This window comes from Eleutherodactylus coqui, chromosome 8 (genome assembly GCF_035609145.1).
Source record: "Eleutherodactylus coqui strain aEleCoq1 chromosome 8, aEleCoq1.hap1, whole genome shotgun sequence".
NCBI classification, from domain to species: domain Eukaryota; kingdom Metazoa; phylum Chordata; class Amphibia; order Anura; family Eleutherodactylidae; genus Eleutherodactylus; species Eleutherodactylus coqui.
This window is the reverse complement of record NC_089844.1, coordinates 208891306-208914728: the sequence shown is the minus strand read 5'-3', so window position 1 is coordinate 208914728 and position 23423 is coordinate 208891306. Positions and strand designations below refer to the sequence as shown.

At 47.5% G+C, this 23423-nt stretch overlaps 2 protein-coding genes across 2 annotated transcripts; both read right to left on the bottom strand.

Annotated features, from left to right (window-relative positions):
- Nucleotides 1-982: 982 nt before the first annotated feature.
- On the bottom strand, nt 983-1419 carry LOC136578120 (histone H3). The gene has a single exon (XM_066578024.1). It carries the CDS (start codon nt 1417-1419, stop codon nt 1009-1011), a length of 411 nt encoding a protein of 136 aa, XP_066434121.1. The 3' UTR covers nt 983-1008.
- A 636-nt stretch (nt 1420-2055) lies between these two features.
- LOC136577839 (histone H1B-like) lies at nt 2056-2709 on the bottom strand. The gene has a single exon (XM_066577762.1). It carries the CDS (start codon nt 2707-2709, stop codon nt 2056-2058), a length of 654 nt encoding a protein of 217 aa, XP_066433859.1.
- Between the last annotated feature and the right edge of the window lie 20714 nt (nt 2710-23423).

Below are 23423 nucleotides of genomic sequence, written 5' to 3'. Positions count from 1 at the left end.
GAGCAGAATTATTAACCTCCGAAGCCGTAGAGAGTGCGGCCCTGGCGCTTGAGCGCGTACACCACGTCCATAGCGGTGACGGTCTTCCTCTTGGCGTGCTCGGTGTAGGTGACGGCGTCGCGGATCACGTTCTCCAGGAAGACTTTCAGGACGCCGCGAGTCTCTTCATAGATGAGGCCGGAGATACGCTTGACGCCTCCCCTGCGAGCTAGACGGCGGATGGCAGGCTTGGTGATGCCCTGGATGTTATCACGGAGCACCTTCCTGTGCCGCTTGGCACTGCCCTTCCCAAGACCTTTCCCTCCCTTACCGCGACCAGACATCTTCCACGATGTAAGCAGAAAACAATTGCCAACCAGCTCAAGCGTCCTCACTTATCTACGCGACGAGCGGACCAGATTGAAATCAGTAACAAATGACGCAAGTTTAGGCGTTCCTATTGGGGCAATTACATGTTGGCCGCTCCCCTCTCTTTGCTGATTGGTTTAACACAGAACCGTTTGGAATTTTGAATTTACCGCGTATTCTTACAATTCTTAACAGTTTCCCGGCCGGTTCCCAATCCCATTATGCCGTATTAATTAGTATAGTTTTGTGTATCGCTGTCTTTCTTCTTCGTACAATGAGATAATATCCACATAAATACATGCTCAACACTAATCCCTTCCCGGCCCACAGGCACAGATAGATGCCTCATACGGACACGTTTGATCAACCACGTTCATAACTGTCTGCCGGGGAGTCAAATCTCTTTCTACTACATTTGAAAGATGAGAGAATGGCATTAATTGAGGAACTGACTAGGTCACTGAAGGGGTTAACAGACCACCTCCTGCTGACGACAGAACATTATTGGGGAGAGGCGGCGCCAGGGTACACGGCGGCGCACAGGCTGGCTGTGAACCCGAGTTGGGAAAATGACAGCGGAGGACAGGATGCAGCTCGTTTGAGGAAGATTTGGTGGCTCTGAAAAGAGCCTTTGTGTTCCATGCGGTGCCCAGAGCAGATCTAAGCCCTCTCTCCGCGAATCCTGCGGGCCAGCTGGATGTCTTTGGGCATGATGGTGACCCGCTTGGCGTGGATGGCGCACAGATTGGTGTCCTCGAACAGTCCTACCAGGTAAGCCTCGCTGGCCTCCTGCAGGGCCATGACCGCTGAGCTCTGGAAGCGCAGGTCAGTCTTGAAGTCCTGGGCGATCTCTCTCACCAGGCGCTGAAAGGGAAGCTTACGGATCAGCAGCTCGGTGGACTTCTGGTAGCGACGGATTTCACGGAGAGCCACTGTACCTGGACGGTAGCGGTGAGGCTTCTTCACTCCGCCGGTGGCAGGAGCGCTCTTCCTGGCGGCCTTCGTAGCCAGCTGCTTGCGGGGAGCTTTCCCTCCGGTGGATTTACGAGCGGTCTGCTTGGTTCTGGCCATAACTCTACTGTAGAGATGCACACAGATGTGATATGATGGGAGCTGTAGAAAGAGCAGAGCCTTTATACCCTACTTGCTCTTCCCTATTGGCTCTTAGAAACAACGCCCCCTACATCTCATTGGCCTTTTCAAACAAACCACTAGCCCGCCAAAACGCTTGATGCCCGCGACCAATCAGCGTTCGGCAGAGGCTTGCCCCACCGCAGCCTATCAGGCCACTGCATGATACGTACGGGTGTCTGTGAAATCATGTTCTCAGCTGCTTCCCTGCATTGATATGTCCGCAGAAACACACACTCCACGCTGCACGGCAGTCTCCCCCATTAGAAGCTGCGCTGCTTTTATGGGAAATGCATTAGGTCGGCGAGTCCCCTCCCTCTTCACACTCAGCCCGGCATCCATACACGCGTTGTATAGGTCACAGTGCCCAACAGTAACGGGGATGATGCGGCGACAATGTCTCGTATTACTCCCCCTCGCTCCCTAGACTCCCAACTGATATGAAGTCCCCTGTAGCCGCTATGGGGGCGCTGCTATCTAGAACAGAATTCGAGGCAGTGATAATACAGCTCTGCGGTGAGAAGGTGGCGGCTCTGAAAAGAGCCTTTGTGGGGTAAATGCATGGGCGGCTTCAGCTTATTTCTTAGCCGCACTCTTGGCTTTAACAGCCTTCTTAGCCGGACTCTTGGCAGCTTTGGGTTTGGCCGCCTTCTTAGCCGGACTCTTCGTCACCTTCTTGGGCTTTGGGGCGGCCTTCGGCTTTGAGGCTTTCTTCGGGCTCTTGGCTACTTTCTTGGCGGCGGCCGCTGCAAGTTTCTTTGCTTTTTTCGGGCTTTTGGCCGGAGCCTTCTTGGGCTTCTTAGGAGATTTCGCCGCTTTCTTGGCTCCAGCGGGCTTCTTGGGCTTGGCCGCAGACGCTGGCTTCTTTTTGGCCGGCTTGTCCTTAGTCTCCTGCTTCTTGTTCAGCTTGAAGGAGCCGGAGGCGCCGCTGCCTTTCACCTGGAGCAGGCTGCCCTTGGTGACCAGAGACTTGACGGCCAGCTTCAGGCGGCTGTTATTCTTCTCTACATCGTACCCTCCGGCAGCCAGAGCCTTCTTCAGGGCGGCTAGAGACACCCCGCTGCGCTCTTTAGAGGCGGACACGGCTCTGACGATCAGCTCCGACACGCCGGGACCGGAGGACTTCTTGCTTTTCTTGGCGCCCCCTGCGGCGGATTTCTTCGGCTGCTTCTTGGATTTGGCAGCCGGCTCGGCGGCAGGAGGAGCGGCGGCTGGCGCGGTTTCTGCCATTGTGTGCTGCGGTAATCAAATAGTAAAACTCTCCTGGAAGAGAAACTCTGAGAGCGGCGCTGGTGGCGCCTCTTATATGTACAGCGGCCGCGCTCTGATTGGCTCGTGAGCAGGCCCGTCCTGAGCTGCTATTGGCTGACACTGAGCACAGCTACTGCCTTATCCCATCCGGGCCTCCTCTCCGCTCCGTTCTCCTCTTGTGCTTCCCTGCCCGGGATAAGAGTCCGTTACCGGTCAGAACCGGACAGGAGAGCTCGCTTTCAACGTGACTCCTCACTCTCTGACATCTCATGCAACCGTTTATAGCCGCTGCTGGCGGAGGTTCCGGGGAGGAGCGGAGAGGAGGCCACGAGATCTTCGCCATAGTTCTCCCGATCTGCACATCACCGCGTATCTGCGGAGATAAAACCGCTGCGGGAGCGCCTTCCCTCTATTCCCGGCCCTTGTCACCATCCCCGGGATCTACTCCACAATCTCCATCGTGCAGAAGCTGATTGCACAATGTGAGGACGACCTGGAGCTGCCGAGAGCCCAGAGGTGTAGCACAGGCGGCGCCTCCGCTCACTGCCAGCTCCCGGGTGCTGAATGTATACTGTATATACTGCAGACTGCTCTATACTGCGGCGCAATGTAAGATGAGGAAACCCAGTACCCCCCTGTACACTCAGACGATCGGGAATGTCACACGTTATCGTCCCTTTAATACCCCGGACATGATGGGTGTGGTTGTCCACAAGAAGAAGCGATTCTTCTTCTCTGCAGGTGCATCTCCTCCCGCGGGCTGCTGCCCGTTCTATATCATCCCAGGGATATCATGTGCTGGACGTGACGGCCATTGCATCGGCTCTGTAGTTCCCATCAATCGTTGACGGTGAAGATGGAACTTGGGATTCTGCTGAAGAGCGGTGGCATCTAACAACGCTCTAATCGGGATGTAGATCGCCAAGAAATGACGCCTGAACAAAGCCTTCTACCCGCGGGTCTCCTGCAGCCGGCGATGGCCTGTCAGTCACTGATGTCCGAGCGGAGCAGTGATACAGCGGGACTCTCAGCGCCAGATCCAGTGCCACAGTCGGTGACATCGTACAGAACCCGCAGGGAGGGTTCTACTGTAGATCCCCGGGGCAGCAGATGTTGTACAGTGTCCGCTGGGATTCCTACGGGAGAGCGTGTTGGTCCAGAAAGCTTTCACAGACCCTGAAGGACCATCGGTACTGTGAGACCCCCGCTTCCCCCACAACCCCGTCCTCCATACCCTTCCAGATCGCTAATCAGCTCTTCTATTTAGCGCCCAATGAGGCTACCCAGAAAGAGAGCAGTGTCAGGGGCCTCCGTGGGGAGGAGAGGATAATAAATACCATCGGGTGCCATCAAGAAGCTTCACGGAAGACAGCTCCCTGTCCGGGCTGCCCCATGCGTGACTTCCCACGGGACACCGGCCTAGCTATGTACATTTAACCCTTAACCCACTAGTCTCCGGTCACTGTATCTACCTGCAGTCATACATGTAGAGGCAGTAGCCGCAGTACACAGTGCGGCCGGTGGGTCAATAATCTGCTCACAATGAACAACATGGACATACAATGGAGAACAATACAATAAATGAGTTCTGAATGTAATGTTTATGTAAAGGTCGCCGTGTCCGTACAAAGGGTCTAGTGTTCTTGTGTCACATTGTGTGCAAGTAGTAGCGGCAAAGGGCGACCTTTAGGCTGATATCTTGTCACGGAGTGTTGTTCAATCTTTGGCAATCCGTTCTGATGCCCCGATAATAGTCGGCCCTGATATATGCACGCCGTCTACCCTGATACCCTGCCTCCATGACCTTCACATCTTGGTGGGATCGTCCACCTTGCTCATGGCTGAGGGCACCAAGGTTTTCCGGGAAGTTACCACGATGGCTGAGCAGAAAATGCCCCTCGATGCTGATGTTGCAGCATTGTGTAGCTCCGGACAAACTCTGGACAAACCCTCATTAGCAAGGCACACTTTAGCTCAGCACCACACTACCTCCAACCAAGCACAAGCACTGCCTGCGGGACACACCGCTGCCTCTTCTCCAGGGTCACATGCTGCCCAACACCCCACCCCCCCCCGCACGACCCTGCGTCCGCAGCGCACACAAAAGTGAGACATTGACATTCGATCTTCATTCCAATCATGTGTCACCTCCGTCAGGAGCTGCAAACGTGGGCATGCGTTACATAGCAATGGGGAATCCATGTGCCCGCACAGTATTCATTCTGTCTAGGTGTCGCATAGCTCAATTGACACCGCAAGGGGAAAGCCATCTGCACTCTGCCCCCTACCCAAGTCAGTCAGTGTCTTTGTGCCAGACAGGTCAAACACCGCAATGAGAACTAAGTTTGCACCAACAGCATGGGTGGTTCCTAGGCAACCCAAGACATGAACAATAGATAAATCAGAGCGGCCAAACATGGCAGACTTGCACCGCGCCGATGACATAGGCCTCGGCTCACAGCTTCAGCAATCGTAGGCATGAAGAGGACTTCGATGCTAGTTCATCTGCGACGGGCTCATTAATGCAGTTAGCTTTCCTTTCACCGCTCCAATGACTGGATTAGCAGGAAAAAGTTGCACAGCCCCAACCTGGCGCAGTTGCACTTCCCCCGTGACATAGGCCTCGGCCAACAGCTTCAGCAATCGTAGGCAGGAAGCGGACTTTCACTGCACCCAGGACATAGGCCTCTGCACAAACCCTCAGCAATCGTGGGCCTAGAGCGGACTCCCATGCTAGCGTAGCTGTGCACATCTCATTAGCGCTGTATCGCTCCTCTTGTTTGTCCCAATGCAGCGCCCCAGATAGCTGAGGTAACGTGAGATAAAATACAGGTTGGCTTCGGCCAATACTGCATGCTAGTCAGTCTGGCCTTTTTTCATAGTCACAGGAGGTACAACTCCGCTATGGGAAGTCTGTGTTGACCCACAGCATGGGTGGGTCCCAGGAAGCCACCAACGGTACATAAATAAATCCCATTGCAGTGCCCCAGATAGCTGAGCTAACGTGAGATAAAATACAGGTTTGCTCGGCCCACTCTGCATGCCCTAGTCAGTCTGGGTTTTTTTCATAGTGCCAGGCAGGTACAACTCTGCTATAGAAGCTGTGTGGGTCCACAACATGGGTGGGTCCCTGAAAGCCACCGACGGTACATACATAAATCCCATTGCAGTGCCCCGGATAGCTGAGGTAACGTGAGATAAAATACAGGTTGGCTTCGGCCCACACTGCATGCCCTAGTCAGTCTGGGTTTTTTGGGGGGTCAGATACGTAGAACACTGCGATGGGAACACTTAGTGCACCCATACTATACACAGACCCCTGTAATATTCCTGTAGCAAAGGTATAAGAAGACCCCACTAACAGTTATGCTGCAGAAGTTCAGGGAGATCCTATTAACACTTCCGCAGTAATAGTATAGACGGACCCCAGTAACATTTCAGTAGCTGCAGTATAGGCAGAGCCCAGTATCAGTTACATTTCAGTAGTAACAGTATCGACAGACCCCAGTAACATTACCATAACAGCAGTATAGGCAGAGCCCAGTAACATTTCAGTAACAGCAATATAGGCAGAACCCAGTATTAGTAACATTTCAGTAGTAACAGTATAGACAGACCCCACTAACATTACAGTTAAAGCAGTATAGGCAGAGCCCAGTAACATTTCAGTAGCAGCAGTATAGGTAGAGCCCAGTAAAATTTCAGTAGCAGCAGTATAGGCAGACCCCAGTGACATTTCCGTAGCTGCAGTATAGGCAGAGCCCAGTAACATTTCAGTAGCAGCAGTATAGGCAGAGCCCAGTATTTGTAACATTTCAATACTAACAGTATAGACAGACCCCAGTAACATTTCAGTAGCAGCAGTATAGGCAGAGCCCAGTAAAATTTCAGTAGCAGCAGTATAGGCAGAGCCCGGTAACATTTCAGTAGCAGCAATATAGGCAGAGTGCAGTATTAGTAACATTTCAGTAGCAGCAGTATAGACAGACCCTAGTATCATTTCCGTAGCGGCAGTATAGGCAGAGCCCAGTATTAGTAACATTTCAGTAGTAACAGTATAGACAGACCACAGTGACATTTCCGTAGCTGCAGTATAGGCAGAGCCCAGTATTAGGTACATTTTAGTAGTAACAGTATAGTCAGACCCCAGTAACATTTCAGTTTCAGCAGTATAGGCAGATCTCAGTATTATTAACATGTCAGTAGTAACAGTATCAACAGACCCCAGCAACATTTCAGTTGCAGCAGTATAGGCAGAGCCCAGTAACATTTCAGTAGCAGCAGTATAGGCAGAGCCCAGTATTTGTAACATTTCAATACTAACAGTATAGACAGACCCCAGTAACATTTCAGTAGCAGCAGTATAGGCAGAGCCCAGTAAAATTTCAGTAGCAGCAGTATAGGCAGAGCCCGGTAACATTTCAGTAGCAGCAATATAGGCAGAGTGCAGTATTAGTAACATTTCAGTAGCAGCAGTATAGACAGACCCTAGTAACATTTCCGTAGCGGCAGTATAGGCAGAGCCCAGTATTAGTAACATTTCAGTAGTAACAGTATAGACAGACCACAGTGACATTTCCGTAGCTGCAGTATAGGCAGAGCCCAGTATTAGGTACATTTTAGTAGTAACAGTATAGTCAGACCCCAGTAACATTTCAGTTTCAGCAGTATAGGCAGATCCCAGTATTATTAACATGTCAGTAGTAACAGTATCAACAGACCCCAGCAACATTTCAGTTGCAGCAGTATAGGCAGAGCCCAGTAGCATTTCAGTGGCAGCAGCATAGGCAGAGCCCAGTATTTGTAACATTTCAATACTAACAGTATAGACAGACCCCAGTAAAATTTCAGTAGCAGCAGTATAGGCAGAGCCCGGTAACATTTCAGTAGCAGCAATATAGGCAGAGTCCAGGATTAGTAACATTTCAGTAGCAGCAGTATAGACAGACCCTAGTAACATTTCCGTAGCGGCAGTATAGGCAGAGCCCAGTATTATTAACATGTCAGTAGTAACAGTATCAACAGACCCCAGCAACATTTCAGTTGCAGCAGTATAGGCAGAGCCCAGTAGCATTTCAGTAGCAGCAGCATAGGCAGAGCCCAGTATTTGTAACATTTCAATACTAACAGTATAGACAGACCCCAGTAAAATTTCAGTAGCAGCAGTATAGGCAGAGCCCGGTAACATTTCAGTAGCAGCAATATAGGCAGAGTCCAGGTTTAGTAACATTTCAGTAGCAGCAGTATAGACAGACCCTAGTAACATTTCCGTAGCGGCAGTATAGGCAGAGCCCAGTATTAGTAACATTTCAGTAGTAACAGTATAGACAGACCACAGTGACATTTCCGTAGCAGCAGTATAGGCAGAGCCTAATATTAGTAACATTTCAGTAGTAACAGTATAGACAGACCCCTGTAACATTTCCGTAGTAGCAGTATAGGTAGAGCCGAGTATTAGGTACATTTCAGTAGTAACAGTATAGACAGATCACAGTAACATTTTAGTTGAAGAAGTATACACAGACCCCAGAAACATTTATGTAGCAGCAGTATTGGCAGACCCCTGTAACATTTCTGCAGCTGAAGTATAGGCAGGCTCCTGTAACGTTAATGCAGTTACGCTCATCTCATTTGGCCCAAACAAGTTTCTCTGATAACTGTGGTAACACTAGAGAAAGCACATGATGTGCATTGCTGATTCCCTGACCCCAAGGGGGAGGATGTGGCATTACAAGGCCAAGACACCATGACCAGGACCCGCTATAGTCTGTGTGGGAAGCACGTTAGCAGGCCCAGGGTCAGGCTCGGTTCCAAGCCTCCACCTTTGTGACCCAAGGTGCCCTGAGTTACATAGCAACAAGAAATCCATGTGTCGCAACATAGATAGCTCAACACTGGAAGGGGCAGTCTTTGCGTTCCGTGGCCTAGCCTATGCTGTAAGTGCACAAAGATGGTATTACACAGGAAGAAATCGGAGTGCCCAACCATGGGAGAGTTTTGCCCCGCCAAGCGACTTGGCCTCGGCCAGCAATTCAGGCCTAGTCAGCCACTGTACTATTTGTGCCACATAGGTAAAACACCGCGATGGGAAGACTTAGTGCACCCATAGTATAGACAGACCGCTGTAACATTCCTGTAGCAAAGGTATAAACACGCCCCAGTAACATTTCTCTAGCAGCAGTATACGCAGACCCCTGTAACATTTATGTAGCAGAAGTATAGACCGACCCCAGTACCATTTTTGTAGCAGCAGTATAGGCAGACCCCAGTACCATTTCTGTAGTGGAAGTATAGGCAGACCCCAGTAACATTTATGTAGCAGCAGTATCAGCAGAACCCTGTATCATTTCTGTAGCAACAGTATCAGCAGACCCCTGTAACATTTCCGTAGCAACAGTATCAGCAGACCCCTGTAACATTTCCGTAGCAACAGTATCAGCAGACCCCTGTAACATTTATGTAGCAGAAGCATTTGCAGACCCCAGTACCATTTTTGTAGCAGCAGTATAGGCAGACCCCAGTACCATTTCTGTAGTGGAAGTATAGGCAGACCCCTGTAACATTTATGTAGCAGCAGTATCAGCAGAACCCTGTATCATTTCTGTAGCAGCAGTATCAGCAGACCCCTGTAACATTTATGTAGCAGCAGTATAGGCAGACCCCAGTACCATTTCTGTAGTGGAAGTATAGGCAGACCCCAGTAACATTTCTCTAGCAGCAATATACGCAGACCCCTGTAGCATTTCTGCAGCAGCAGACCCCTGTAACATTTATGTAGCAGAAGCATATGCAGACCCCAGTACCATTTTTGTAGCATCAGTATAGGCTGTGAGGAAAGAGGAGCAGCAGCCAGAGGATTCAGAGTTTCAGCAGTGGATGGCGTAGAAGACTGGGTGCCTGATACATTGCTGGATGCATTTTCTGCCATCCACGACAGGACCTGCTCACACTGCTCCGTTTGCAATAAAGGCCTACCACGTGGACCCACAAATTGTGATATGAAGCTGGGGACCCCAGAAACTTGCCTCTCTCCTAATCCCGCAGCAGCCAGCTGGGATACACCTGGACCAGGGACTTGGCCTGTGCCCACACCCTCACTTGGACCTCTGCATCCTCGCCAGCGTCCACATCCTCGACCCCTACCCCTCATCATGGTGTATTGCGAATAGAGCAGACACAGACCGCTGTAAATAATTATGGAATCATATGCGTACACTTTCACGCAGAGAGCGGAATCGTAACGCTAACTCCAGGCAGAAAAAAATGGAAGCAATGCAATAGTGATGCACCAGAACTCCCACCAGGCACCCAGTAAAATGCAGACGCTCAGCGGTAGCCCTAAGTAGGAGCTTTTTGTTTTTTTTTTTGTCAAAGAATACAGGCTGGATAGTGTGTATATCACATTCCCTCTATCAGTCGATGTGGCCGTATGCTGTGCGTCTCTAATTCACTGCAGACACAGCCCGGTGTAAATGATCTTGGAATTATGTGCGTAGACTTTGTCACTGAGAGCGGTATAGTAAGGCAAACTCCAGGCAGAAAACAACAGTCAGGAAGGCCGCAAACAGGCCTAAGTGCAATAGTGATGGACTACAACTCCCATCAGACAACCTGTAAAATGCACACGGTCACAGGTAGCCCTAAGAAGGACCGTTGGGGTTCTTGTACACAGGATGCTGCACTACCACTCTCCCTATCTCAGCAACGCTGTCCCTATACTATGCAGTACAGACTGCAGCCTGAGAACGCTATAGCTGTAATGGGGCTGCACGCCCGATATACAAAAAAAAAAAAAGCTAAACTGCTACCAACAGCCACAACAGTAATGCACACGGTCACAGGTGGCCCTAAGAAGGACCGTTGGGGTTCTTGTACACAGGATCCTACACTACCACTCTCCCTATCATAGCAACGCTGTCCCTATACTAAGTAGTACAGACTGCAGCCTGAGAACGTTATAGCTGTAATGGGGCTACACGCCCGATATACAAAAAAAAAAGCAAAACTGCTACCAGCAGCCACAACAGTAATGCAGACGGTCATATGCGGCCCTAAGAAGGACCGTTGGGGTTCTTGTACTCAGGTTCCTACACTAACACTTTCCCTATAGCAGCAGCAGCACTGCCCCTGATCTCTCCCAGTGTGTGACTGTGGAGAGCCGCAAGCAGACCCAAATTAAATACTCGGGGGTCACTTGATCTGGCCCGCCACTCACTGCAGGGGGGTGGGATAGGGCTGGAACGTCACAGGAGGAAGTGGTAATGCCCTCCCTGCATGTCTATTGGCCAGAAAATGGTGCTAACATTTCAGGGAAGGAAATGGAATTAATATAATATAATAATCTTTATTTGTATAGCGCCAACTTATTCCGCAGCGCTTTCAGGCATGGATAAATGCAAAACAATACAACAATTACAATATAAGGTACATTTGGTTAGACACAAATGGGTTGGGGGTGGTACAGGAGGTGCAGGGGTTGGGGAACACAGGCAATAGGAAATTTTATGTACAGATCATTTATCAGAAGGCAAACAGGGTGGAGCACCATAGGGAGGGGCGAGGGACTATGTCAGGAGATTTGGTATGCTTCCCTGAAGAGGTGCGTTTTTAAGGCACGTCTGAAATTTTGTGCATCGGGAATTGTCCGGATGCCTTGGGGTAGAGCGTTCCAGAGGATGGGTGCTGCTCTGGTGAAGTCCTGTAGGCGAGCATGTGAGGTTCATATTACAGGGGTGTTTAGTCTGAGTGTGTTAGCCGATCGGAGTGAGCGGGCTGGGTGGTGTACTGACAGGAGGGAGGCGATGTATGGTGGCGCAGCGCCATGCAGAGCTTTGTGAGTGAGGTAGAGGAGTTTAAATTTAGTTCTGCAGTGGATGGGCAGCCAATGCAGCGACTGGCATAATGCAGAGGCGTCTGAATAACGACTGGATAGAAAAATGAGTCTAGCTGCTGCATTTAGTATGGATTGGAGCGGAGCGAGTCTAGTGCGAGGGAGGCCAATGAGTAGCGAGTTGCAGTAGTCGAGCCGGGAGTGGATGAGCGCAACCACGAGCGTCTTTAGCGTGTCCGTGGTTAGGAACGGACGTATTTTAGCAATATTTCTGAGGTGCATGTGGCATGTTTGGGCCAGAGATTGGATATGGGGGGTAAAGGAGAGGTCAGAGTCCAGTGTGACCCCAAGGCATCGGGCATGCCGTCGGGGGGTTATGATGGTGCCAGACACTGGAATGGAGATGTTGAGGGGAGGTCGGTTAGAAGGTGGAAAGACAAGGAGGTCAGTTTTAGAGAGGTTTAGTTTGAGAAAAAGGAAGGACATAGTGTTAGAGACAGCAGACAGATAGTCGGTGATATTTTGGAGGAATGGTCCAGAGATCTCACGAGAGGAGGTGTATAGTTGGGTGTCGTCAGCATAGAGATGGTATTGGAGGCCAAATCTGTGGATTGTTTGTCCAATTGGGGCAGTATAGATAGAGAAAAGAAGGGGACCAAGGACCGAGCCCTGGGGTACCCCGACAGCGAGAGGAAGTGGAGCAGAGATAGAACCAGCAAAGGAAACACTGAAAGAGCGGTCAGAGAGGTAGGAGGAGAACCAGGAGAGAGCAGTATCCTTTAGACCAATAGAATGGAGCATAGTGAGAAGGAGATTATGGTCAACAGTGTCAAATGCAGCAGACAGGTCAAGGAGGATTAGTAGAGAGTAATCACCTCTCGACTTTGCAGTCATCAGGTCATTTGTTACTTTTGTAACGGCAGTTTCGGTCGAGTGTAGAGAGCGGAAACCAGACTGGAGGGGGTCGAGGAGCGAGTTGTCAGAGAGAAAGCGAGTAAGCCGGGAGTAGACCAGGCGTTCCAGTAATTTGGAGATAAAGGGGAGGTTCGAGACGGGTCGGTAGTTAGCAGCATTAGTCGGGTCCAGGGTTGGTTTTTTAAGCAGAGGGGATATAATGGAGTGTTTGAATGAGGAGGGAAAAGTGCCAGAGGTTAGGGAGAGGTTGCAGATTGTGGTAAGGTGAGTAATGAGAGCTGGGGAAAGGGAGCGGAGGAGGTGAGAGGGGAGAGGGTCGCTGGCGCAGGTGGTAGGGCGGGCAGCGGAAAGGAGCCTGGAGACTTCTTCCTCTGTCGTTGGTTCTAGCGTAGATAGTGAGTAGGTGCTGGGTGCAGTGCTGATGAAGCTGGGATCAGGGCTAACCATGCAGCTTTCAGAGATTTCTTTTCGAATGTGGTCGATTTTTTCTTTGAAATAGGCAGCTAGTTCTCCAGCAGTCAGGTCTGTCGCAGGGGCCTGTTCCTTGGGGCTGAGGAGGGAGTGAAAGGTCTCAAAGAGTTGTTTGGGGTTGTGGGATAGTGAGGAGACAAGGGAGGTGAAATAAACTTGTTTGGCATGGTGAAGGGCTAGGTTATAAGTGTTAAGCATGAATTTGAAGTGGAGGAAGTCTGCCGGCAGCTTTGACTTTCTCCACAGCCGCTCGGCGCACCTAGAGCACCGTCGGATGAAGCGCGTTTGGGACGTGAGCCAGGGTTGCCGTGGTCTGCGTTTGACAGCTCGCGTCACGGGCGGTGCCACTTCATCCAGGGCACGGCTGAGGGTGGTGTGGTAGTATTTGCTGCGAGGTTAGGGCAGGGGAGGCGAGAGATGGGCAATAGGGAGGACTGAATAGTTTCAGCAAACTGTTTAGTGTGGACAGACTGGAGGTTCCTAGAGGTGCGATAGATAGGAGGGTCAGGAGAGATGCTAGGGTGCCTGATGGAGAAAGAGAGAATTGACTCGAGTACCGCGTGGTGCTCGTCTCGAGTAATGAGCATCTTGAGTACCCTAATGCTCAAACGAGTATCAAGCTCGGACGAGTACGCTCGCTCATCTCTATTAGTTAGAATATTTAAAGCCGGCCCGCCCGCGGCTCGCCTCAGACACACACTGGGAGTGTATTGGGAAAGTGCTGCTGCTGCTACTATAGGGAGAGTGTTAGTGTAGGATCCTGTCTTCAAGAACCCCAACGGTCCTTCTTAGGGCTACATCTGACTGTGTGAATTACTGTTGTGGTTGCTGGGAGCAGTTTTGCACTTTTTTTTTTTAAACCCCTTAATGATGCGGCCATTTTTCTTTTTCAATTTTCGTTTTTTCGTCCCCCCTTTAAAAAAATCGTAACTCCTTTATTTATCCATCGCCGTGGCTGTATGAGGGCTTGTTTTTTGCGGGATGAGTTGTATTTTTCAATGGTGCTATTTAAAGTACCATATAATGTAGTGAAAAACTTTTTAAAAATTCTAAGTGGAGTAAAATGAAAAAAAAAAACGACATTTTGCCATATTTTAGTGCATCTTGCTTCTACGGCGCACAAACGGCAACAAAAACTACATGATAACATTATTCTATGGGTCGGTACGATTACTACGATACCAAACTTGTATCGTTTTTTTTTACTACACTGCTCTTTTTTTTTTTCAAAGACATTAAATTTTTTTCAATTATTTTCTGCTGTCATTTTGTGCGCGCGATAACTTTTTTTATTTTTCCGTCGATGTAGTTGAGCGAGGGCTCATTTTTTGCGGGATGTCCTGTAGTTTCTGATCGTACCATTTTGGAATACATACGACTTTTTGATCGCTTTTTATTGCGTTTTTTCTGGGAGACAGGGTAACTAAAAAAGTGCATTTCTGGCGTTCTTCATTTTTTTTTCCGGAAGATGTTCACCGTGCGGGAAAAATAATGTACTACTTTGATAGGTCGGACTTTTACGAATGCGGCGATACCAAATACATATTTTTAATTTATTTTTTAGATTTTTTAATAATAGATATGGCAAAAGGGGGGTGATTTAAACTTTTACAACTTTTTTTTTTTCAATTAAAAAAAACTTTATTGATTGTTTCTTTTACATTACTTTGAAGTCCCCCTGGGGGACTTTAACATGCGATGCTTTGATCGCTCCTGCAGTATGACGTAATGCTATAGCATTACGTCATACTACTTTTTGACAGGCAGTCTCTCAAGCCACCCTGTGTGGATGGCTTGACAGGCAGTCTGTTAAGGCAGCCCTGGGGCCTTTCATTAGGCCCCCGGCTGCCATGACACCTGCACGGCTTCCCCGATCTCACCGCGGGGGGGGGGGGGGGCGCGGGACCCCAAACAGCGTTCGGGGGATTTAAATGCCGCTGTCTGAATTGACAGTGACATTTAAATGGTTAATAGCCGCGATCAGCCGTGCGGCCACTCGTGGCTATTGCCCGCAGGTGTCAGCTGTTATAAACAGCTGATGCCCGCACTGTATGAAGAGAGGTTGCATCGCAATCTCTTTTCATACATACCCCGCGGCCACAGGACGTACCGGTACGTCCTTGGTCGTTAAGGGGTTAATCTCGGGCTGCAGTCTATTATGCAGAGTATAGGGAAAGTGCTGCTGAGATAGGGACAGTGGTAGTGTAGGATCCTGTTGTCAGGGAAAATTCTGCATACAGCACCAATCAGTCCCACCCCAATGCCCCGCTGCTGGCGGTAAATAAGAGACACTCCACACGGAGGTCTGGTATAGTTCCTCACATGGGGACATGACTGCACGCTTTATTACAGATTACATGGGGTCTTATACCCTTTGGTCTCATCACTAGGAATGGGTAATGGTCTCATTGGCTCAAATTCACCGCATAACCATATATGGGAAGTCCGGATTTCCGGCCTGAGACAGTGAAAGTTATACACGTAGTAGTACAGTTGTTATCTAGATACGGCGCTTCTGGGAAAACAGCCAAGCATGCGGCCTTCGTGTCCGGTTCTTCTTTGCGTTGTTTAAGATACATTTTGTCTTTGCCTTGCAAGGCCTTTGGGATATCTGATGTAAGGCGACAGATTAAGTTTTTTCTCATTTGGAATTGAATAGAACTTGCATACAAGTATAAAAGCATAACAAACATATGGCAATATATACATATACCCTCACAAACCCCCCTAAAAACTTAATATGGAGATCAAGCACCAGGCCTTGCACTCTTCCTCGGTTGCCTCTCCCTTGCGTAAGGGTTTTCCCACTGCCCGTAAGTCCCTACTCCTAGGAGGGGGTATCCCTACCTCACCTCAGAAGGAGGCCATGGATTCCCTGGGCTCATTTCCGGGCATCCATACCCTCTATCTGTACAAGTTAACACCCCGCAGGGTGTGCCCTCGCTCGAACCTAAGGTCTTCTGCACTATCCCTAGGCAAATGGGAAGTCCACTGACAATTCATCTTAGGAGATCGGGGCAGGCGCAGTACTAGTACATTTCTCCATTCTTCTGGTAACGTACGTGGTTGGCATTATCGGAACTGGCTCTTCATCTTTTTCAAACAAGGGAAATTTTGGTGTCACATTGTCCAGTCCCTTACTCATACTCTTTTTGATAAAAGGGATAATACACGTACAGGAAGTTACATACCCCACCTCTTTCTGCTAAAATCATATCCAGGGCCACTCTATTTTGGAACGCCATGGATGCAGAGGGCCCTAACTGGTCAGCTAACCCTTGTAAAGCATCCTTGGTGTAGTTTACAAACCTCTGCTGATTGTAATAGATATAATTCATCCAATCTACATTATTATTAATAGCAAATAAGGACTCATAACCTGCTTTAACCTGATCTCTAAAATTAAATTCATCTGGCACCCCCCTTGGCACTCCTATTGCATCTATGTATACATGTGGATCAAAGTTACCACCTGGAGCATCAACTTCTCTCTTAGCATGATGCGGTGTTGGATTCTCACCCTCAGTGTACTCTTCATATTGCACATTTGATTGTATTAATTTGTTCTGATCCCTGAAACAGGGGGCTAGTGTACAGTAGTCAAAGGTGTGTGTTAGAGGAATTGTACCACATTATAGCATGTAAAGGATATACAGGATCATGAGTTCTTGCAGTGCGAGGTGTGGATCCCAGTGGGCTTTCCTTCGAGCTTGACTGCAGTTGGGGTGGTGAGCAGCATCTGGTAGGGGCATTCAAACAGGATTTCTCTCTCAAACTTTTTCACATAGACCCTGTCACCTGGTTTCAGATTGTGACACTCATCTGTAGGACCTGGGAGAGAAGCAGAGACTGCAGAATGCATTATTGACAATTCCTTGGAGAGACCTATGACAAAATCAACAGGAAAATCATTCCCCAATCTCTGCTACTGTGGCATGTACCCTCCTGGAAAAAAGAAAAAACTAATGGAAGACACTCAATTCAAGATTTGCCCATTTCCTCCATTGCCTTTTGTATCTACTTTCCCACAACTCCGTGGATGGTAGGGTGTGTGAAAAGCCTGGAATATACCCAAAACAGACATGATGTGTTGCATTATTTCACCTGTGAAGTGTGTACCTTTGTTTGACTCAATCACTTCCAGTACCCCGTATCTGCGGATTACCTCATTCATGAGCCTCTGTGCGGCCACCCGCCTATTTACCTTAGCAACAGGGTAGGTCTCCGACCTGAAAAGAAATCAACAACAACAAGCACATATTCATACTTCCCAACAAGTGGGAGCTGAGTGTAGCCAATTTTGCAATCCCTGAAATGGGTAGAGTAACCCCGGCAAGTGTGATGTGGCAAATTTACTTCTGCCCTGTTGCTTACGGCAAAGATCATGCAAAATTGGACAAATGATGCAGCAGTTAGAGAAAACCCAGGAGCCACCCGTCCTTGTTCAAGCGTCGACATCATTGCTGCATTGAGAGGTGCGTATTTCCGTGCGTCAGCTGGGCCATCATGGGGCACAGGGACCGTGGTAGGCAAGTGCTGTTGACTGTTCACCATACGCCGTCCCTTTTTAGTCCATTTTTCCTTTTCTTCCTTGCTGGCTTGTAACTGTAAAGTCTTAAGCATATCAAAGTACAAGTTTTTAGCAAAGTCCAATGTTTTTATCAAAGTCCAAAGTTTTGTCAAAGTCCAAAGTTGTTAGTCAAATTCTTCTTTTCTTTCACGGCTTCAGGGCCGCTGCCTTTGCTGTGTGGTCTGTGATGACGTTGCCTCTTGTTTCTCCGGTGTAGGAATTGGTGTGAGCTCTTCACTTTGTTAGGTAGAAGTAGAGCCTCCGTGAGACTCTGCACCGCTGCACCATTCTTAATTTGCTGTCCTGTTGAGGTAAAAAACTGTCTGGCCTTCCATGTTGGGCCGTAAACATGAGCTATGCCAAATGTATACCGGGAGTCAGTGTAAATGGTTGCTGTCTTACCTTCTACCACTCTACACGCCTCAGTGAGGGCCTGCAGTTCCGCTTCTTGTGCTGAGACATGCGGAGGCATTCTGCTTTTAGGACATCTTGTTGTGTGACCACTGCATATCCAGTGTGGAGTCGTCCATCACCCTTGGTACCATCTATAAAAAACAACTCAAAATATACATTGTTAACAAGGGTTTCAGTAACTTTTTAAAACTTAAATTTTCTTGTTGCATCAATGCTAGACAATCCTGCTGATATTCTATTTCAAAAAGATCAGAATCTTGTTGCAAAAAATTTAAAAATGGCTGATTTGCAATACCTAGATCACCTATGCCCCCCCCCCCCCTTGAACCAGGGTACTCAATTGTAAGAAGAGTAGCCGGGTTTAAGGTATTACAACATTGTAAAAAAGATTTGATGGATGCAGATAAGACCTGTAAGATGTTAGCACCAATAACAGAGACATGAGTTACATCAGGGCAGAATAATCTACAAACATCTATTAATATTGGAAATGTGATATCCTTTAAGCAAATTCATTATTAATCTGATCCTGCCTGCAATGTCTTATCAAATTTGAGAGATAGAAAAAAAAAACAAAAAAACTTTTACTAGCTGCTCAAGATCCTCACCCCCTCCCTTGTGGACAAGAGGGATGAAACATTACATCCTTTACATCATCTAGCTCCACCCCTTCGATATTGGCTGCTTGCGTCTTTTTTCACAACTTCATTTAAGCTTTACAGTCCGCACGTCCACATCACAACCAAGTAAAGTCTTATGCATAGGGGGGGACTTTTATCCCCAGTCAATATCTGCATCACACATTTTACATTCATCACAGCCTGAACATGGGTCACTAACTCTCATCCATCCATGCGCTCAAGTTTGCCCCGTCACCCCCCATTGAAGGTGTACCAGTACATACAGATGCACAAACAAAAAAAGTTTGACAAACAAACATACATCAGTTGAAAGACATTGAGGTGAGTGCTATAATGTTATAAAGTACATGATTCTATTGAGATGAGATTGTGAATGAGCGCTATTTTTGACAAATTATGTGAAAAAAAATTGCTGAGTGACTGAGACATTCTATCTTTCTTATCTACTGAAGCTATTATATGTTATATTAAACGCTGAAGTCTTTTAGAATGCGTGGGTATCTGTCAGCCCCCCTGCCTTTCCTTCTCTGTGACCCTGAGCTGAAAGCACCCACCTTTGCAAAATAACTGTTATCTCTCCGAATATGCATTCACTGACTGAACAGAGTTGTTTTAGTTTAACTATTCCCTGCATTTGAACTCATAATTAACACATATGCTGGGACCTTCTGACAATGCAACATGTTCTGCATTGTCAACCCCTGTATTCTTAAAAGCCCCCACAGGATGTGAGTGGGGTATAACTTTCTTACATGTATGAAAGAGACCAAGACATGTCCATTTGTGATCAGAACCAGATAGTTGTCAATTTAACATTCTGTATACATATTCGCTTTCTGTCTTGCTACAAATATAATGTTCTTACAGTTATGCAATAGGTACTTCCGCTCATATGAAAATATCTGTTTTATAACTCTGCTGACATGGGGAAGCCAACATAAAACTTCTGTTCTCAAAACGCTGACAAGATAATATATAGTATAAACACGTTACATTTTCCATCTGTTTTGCAATTTTGGAGGACAGTTAACTCAGACATGGACAACCGCAGCTACCGCAGAAATTACCCAAGCAATTTTACTGGAAACGTATGCAAATAACATGGGAGGTTTGTGCAATTTATAGTTCATGATGTAACATCCAATCATATCGAAGGAACCACACGTGGCTCCAAGACAACCCACTCATTTCATCCACCACCTGATGGCCAATCACAGATGACCGGAGGATGGAAGAATTGCAAGATGCTTATCCAATAATTAAACAATACGTTGTATCTATGTAATCTTTGACCTGCCCAGATGGGCGGATGTGTTAAACTCTTAAAATAGGCTACACGCCGATCATTAAAGTTAGAATTGAGGAAGCTATGCATGCTGAACCTTGTGTCAGTGTGAAAACTTCTTATGCGCATTATCAATTCAGAATTAATATGGAAGGGTGTAAACATTCCAAATTGAGTAAGCTGTGGTTCCGCAAAGGAAGGTTCCTCGACAGCTGGTGGCCCGTACGGGGAGTGATCGATGGGTTCCATAGAGCTTGGACAGGAGACACGGACATATGCGACCTTGGACTTTGTGGGCCCAATAAAAAATCTTCAGAACACGGTAAGATAAATTAATTATCTATACCTGTGTGGCTAAGTTCAGACTCGCCTATGTGCCGTGCCAAGGCCAAGTGATTTGGAACCAAACGACAGGTATTTATAAGTCTCGATCACTCGATAAGAACCTGTCATAAGATATAAAGGAATGTTTACATGCCTGTTGTCTTGAGAGTACTAGTTAATTGGTGACATCAATAGCTGCCCCCGGGAGGGCCTGTACGGGGTGTTTCCACTCCTGAGGGAGGAGGGAGCCGTTCAGGTGGCCTGTCGCAGAGACTCAGCAGTCCTGAGGCCTGTTTGTAGGGCCCAGGGAGGGAGAGACTGCCAGAGAAAAGTCTGATATGGGATTTCCGCTCCTGCTAGGCCTGCTTGTAGGGTCCGGGAGAAGGGAGCTATCAGACAGTATCCCGAGGGGCAGTGAGACTAAGCCAGCCGTACTGGTGCTCTGTCTATTTGTGTGTGTCCACAAATATTTGTTTATCGTTGAACGTGCACGAGTAGATCCCTCCGTCTGAGGGTAGATTGATAAACTGTGTAGCGACAGAAATGCTAGAGACTCTAGGGCGGGGCATATTATGTCCGGCGTCTGAGGAGACTTCTATAATCATAAATCTGGCAGCCATGATTGAAATTGAAAGGCAGCGAACATTGTACCGAGGTTAATTCTTACATCCTCCAGGAAAGTGTGGAAGGGGTGGAGAGTCAAGTTATCATTGATTAAACAAGCAATCTTTCTGTGTGTCCTACCTGTCAGTATGATAAAGTTAGTGTGCTTGTCTGTTGTGTAGAGCTAATCCTGCTGAGTTGTTATGTAGAAATAGTTTGTTTGTCTATCATATATAATTAGTATCAGTCCTGCTCAACTGTAAGAAGGGATTGTTAGCAATGAGCAATGAGCAATGCATTGGCTGGGTTATAGCCAAGATAATGCACCGTACACAGCGGCACGCTGTGGGTTTGGACTTCATAGGTTGCATTTTTGGATCCCTTCTAGTAAAAGACAGACTACTAGACTCTGTTGCTGTTGAATTGTTAAATGTTGAAAGTATAGGCTTGTGCCCATAAGTGAATGTGTAAAAAGGGTTAACTGAATGTGTTTAGAGGGGGAAAAAAAAAAAAAAAAAAAAAAGCTGCTAACTTCATTTAAAAAGAGGAAGTGGAACTCTTAATAGAAGCAAAGCAATTCTTGTGCTGTAACATTTGTTAGTTATTCAACTAATGTTGGATGATAAGACTACTCGTATGTTTTGTTATGTAATATAATCCTTGTTATACATCCGTCACACAAATGTAAAAAGTTATATGCCACTCACATCCTGAGGGGGCTCTTAAGAATACAAACTGTAACTGTAACAGACGGCGTAGCCCACCATGCCCACAAGAAAATACGTCTATGTTTGCCAAGTCCCCAATTCAATTGTAACCACATACAATGTTAGGTGGTCACCGCTGTGACCGTAAGGTTACAACATAAGATTTATGCATTAGACGTTAGAATTTCCCTAAGTGTCAGAAAAGAGGAAGAGAAGGTAGGCTAAAATGGCGTCTGTATTAATACAAGCCAAAGACACCAGCGTTCAATACAGTTTAGTGAATAGAGGGAATTGCAGTACATTACCAATCAGATGGAGATGCCCGGCATCTAAGACTGCATCTGCCCGGTCGCCGGAAGTCTGGGACAAAAACTGTTGTAAAAGTAAAAATTAGCCACATTCTCCCTCGCTAGGCTGTCACGGGAGGGAGAGATTCTGAAAAGAGGAAGTTACTAGCCCTGTAGTCCCAGCACAAGTAACGTATATTCACAGACAATATAAAATAAATAAATAAACTACAGGGAGTAAGAGAGACAGTAGAGAAGCCAAGGAATAGGAAACAAGCAGGTAACGATAAGGCCAGGTATCCACAGGAGGAACGGGGCAGATTGACCCGTAATTTGTAAAATGTAAATTGTGTGGTGCATAAGACTTTATCTTTATTGAGTTGTGATGTGTACCCAAGGACTGCCAAACATTGAATGAGAGAATAAGGAAGTAAGTGATTAGCCACACTCAGAGGGGTGGAGCTAGATGATGCAAGAACACGTCTCTTATCCAAGGAGGGGGTAAGAATCATAGATAGCCAGAAGAAAAAGTTTTTTTGTTTTTTCCTCCTGTCTCAAACTCAGCTTTCCACGGTTCCTGACAAATTATGGGACAACTACAAGACAGACATAGGAAAATTGATTATACCCACCATGATAATATATACGAGACCCAGATACACACCCCTGGGTCAAACAGTATCCCCCTAGTTTAAAAAAAAAAAAAAAAAAAGGGGGTGAAGGGTCAGCCATGCAGATCAGGTGCTGTGTGCTGATGCTTTGGAAAAACTGCCAACCGGCCACAATTTCACTGTTAATTTCTCTTGCAGAAGGCTGTAAGGCCTGGAGGCCTCCAAAGACTAACCAAGTTCTGCAGGCCATACCTGTACATACACCCGTTGCCAAATTCCGCACCTTTCTGGGCCTTGTTTCATACTGCCGCCCATATGACAGTATTGACACAAAAGCACGGAGGACAACCACAGCAGATGAGGTTAGATCCAGTGACTCGAGAAGCTCCCTCATCTGCTTGTGCGGTGGCAGCAGTACAGGCAATGGCTGACAAATCTTCTAAGTTGGTATTGGACTACCCCCTAGTGGTCCACACCCCAAATGACACCCAGAACATACTCATGCAAGTGCAACCCAAGCACTTATCTCTGGCCTATTAGATCCGGCTACAATGTGCTCTTTCCATGCCTCCCCCAATATTGCTTCCCAATGTTGTAATACCTTGAACCCGGCTACTCTTCTCCTAATCAGGTAATCCTGGGGGGAGGGGAGGCATAGGTGATCTGAGTATGGCAGATCAGCTATTTTTTAAAATTGTTTAAAATTCTGTGCATTATTGTAGTGATGTACACACTGTTAATGATGCATATTTTGAGTTTTCTTTTGTAGATGGTATCAGGGTGAGGATTGATGACTCCGAACCAGATATGCAGAGGTCACACAACAATATGTCCTAAACGCAGAAGCTCTGCCTCCGCATGTCTCAGGGCAAGAAGCGGAACCGGAGGCCCTCACTGAGGCGTGTGGAGTGGTAGAAGGTAAGTCGGCAACTTTTTACACTGACTCCTGGAATGCATTTGGCATAGCTCATGATTATGGCCCAATATGGAAGGTCAGACAGCTTGTTATCTCAGTAGGACAGCCAATTAAGAATG

Excerpts from the sequence above, each read along its gene's own strand:
- LOC136578120 (XM_066578024.1), bottom strand. The coding sequence starts at position 1,419 with ATGGCCAGAACCAAGCAGACCGCTCGTAAATCCACCGGAGGGAAAGCT.
- LOC136577839 (XM_066577762.1), bottom strand. The coding sequence starts at position 2,709 with ATGGCAGAAACCGCGCCAGCCGCCGCTCCTCCTGCCGCCGAGCCGGCT.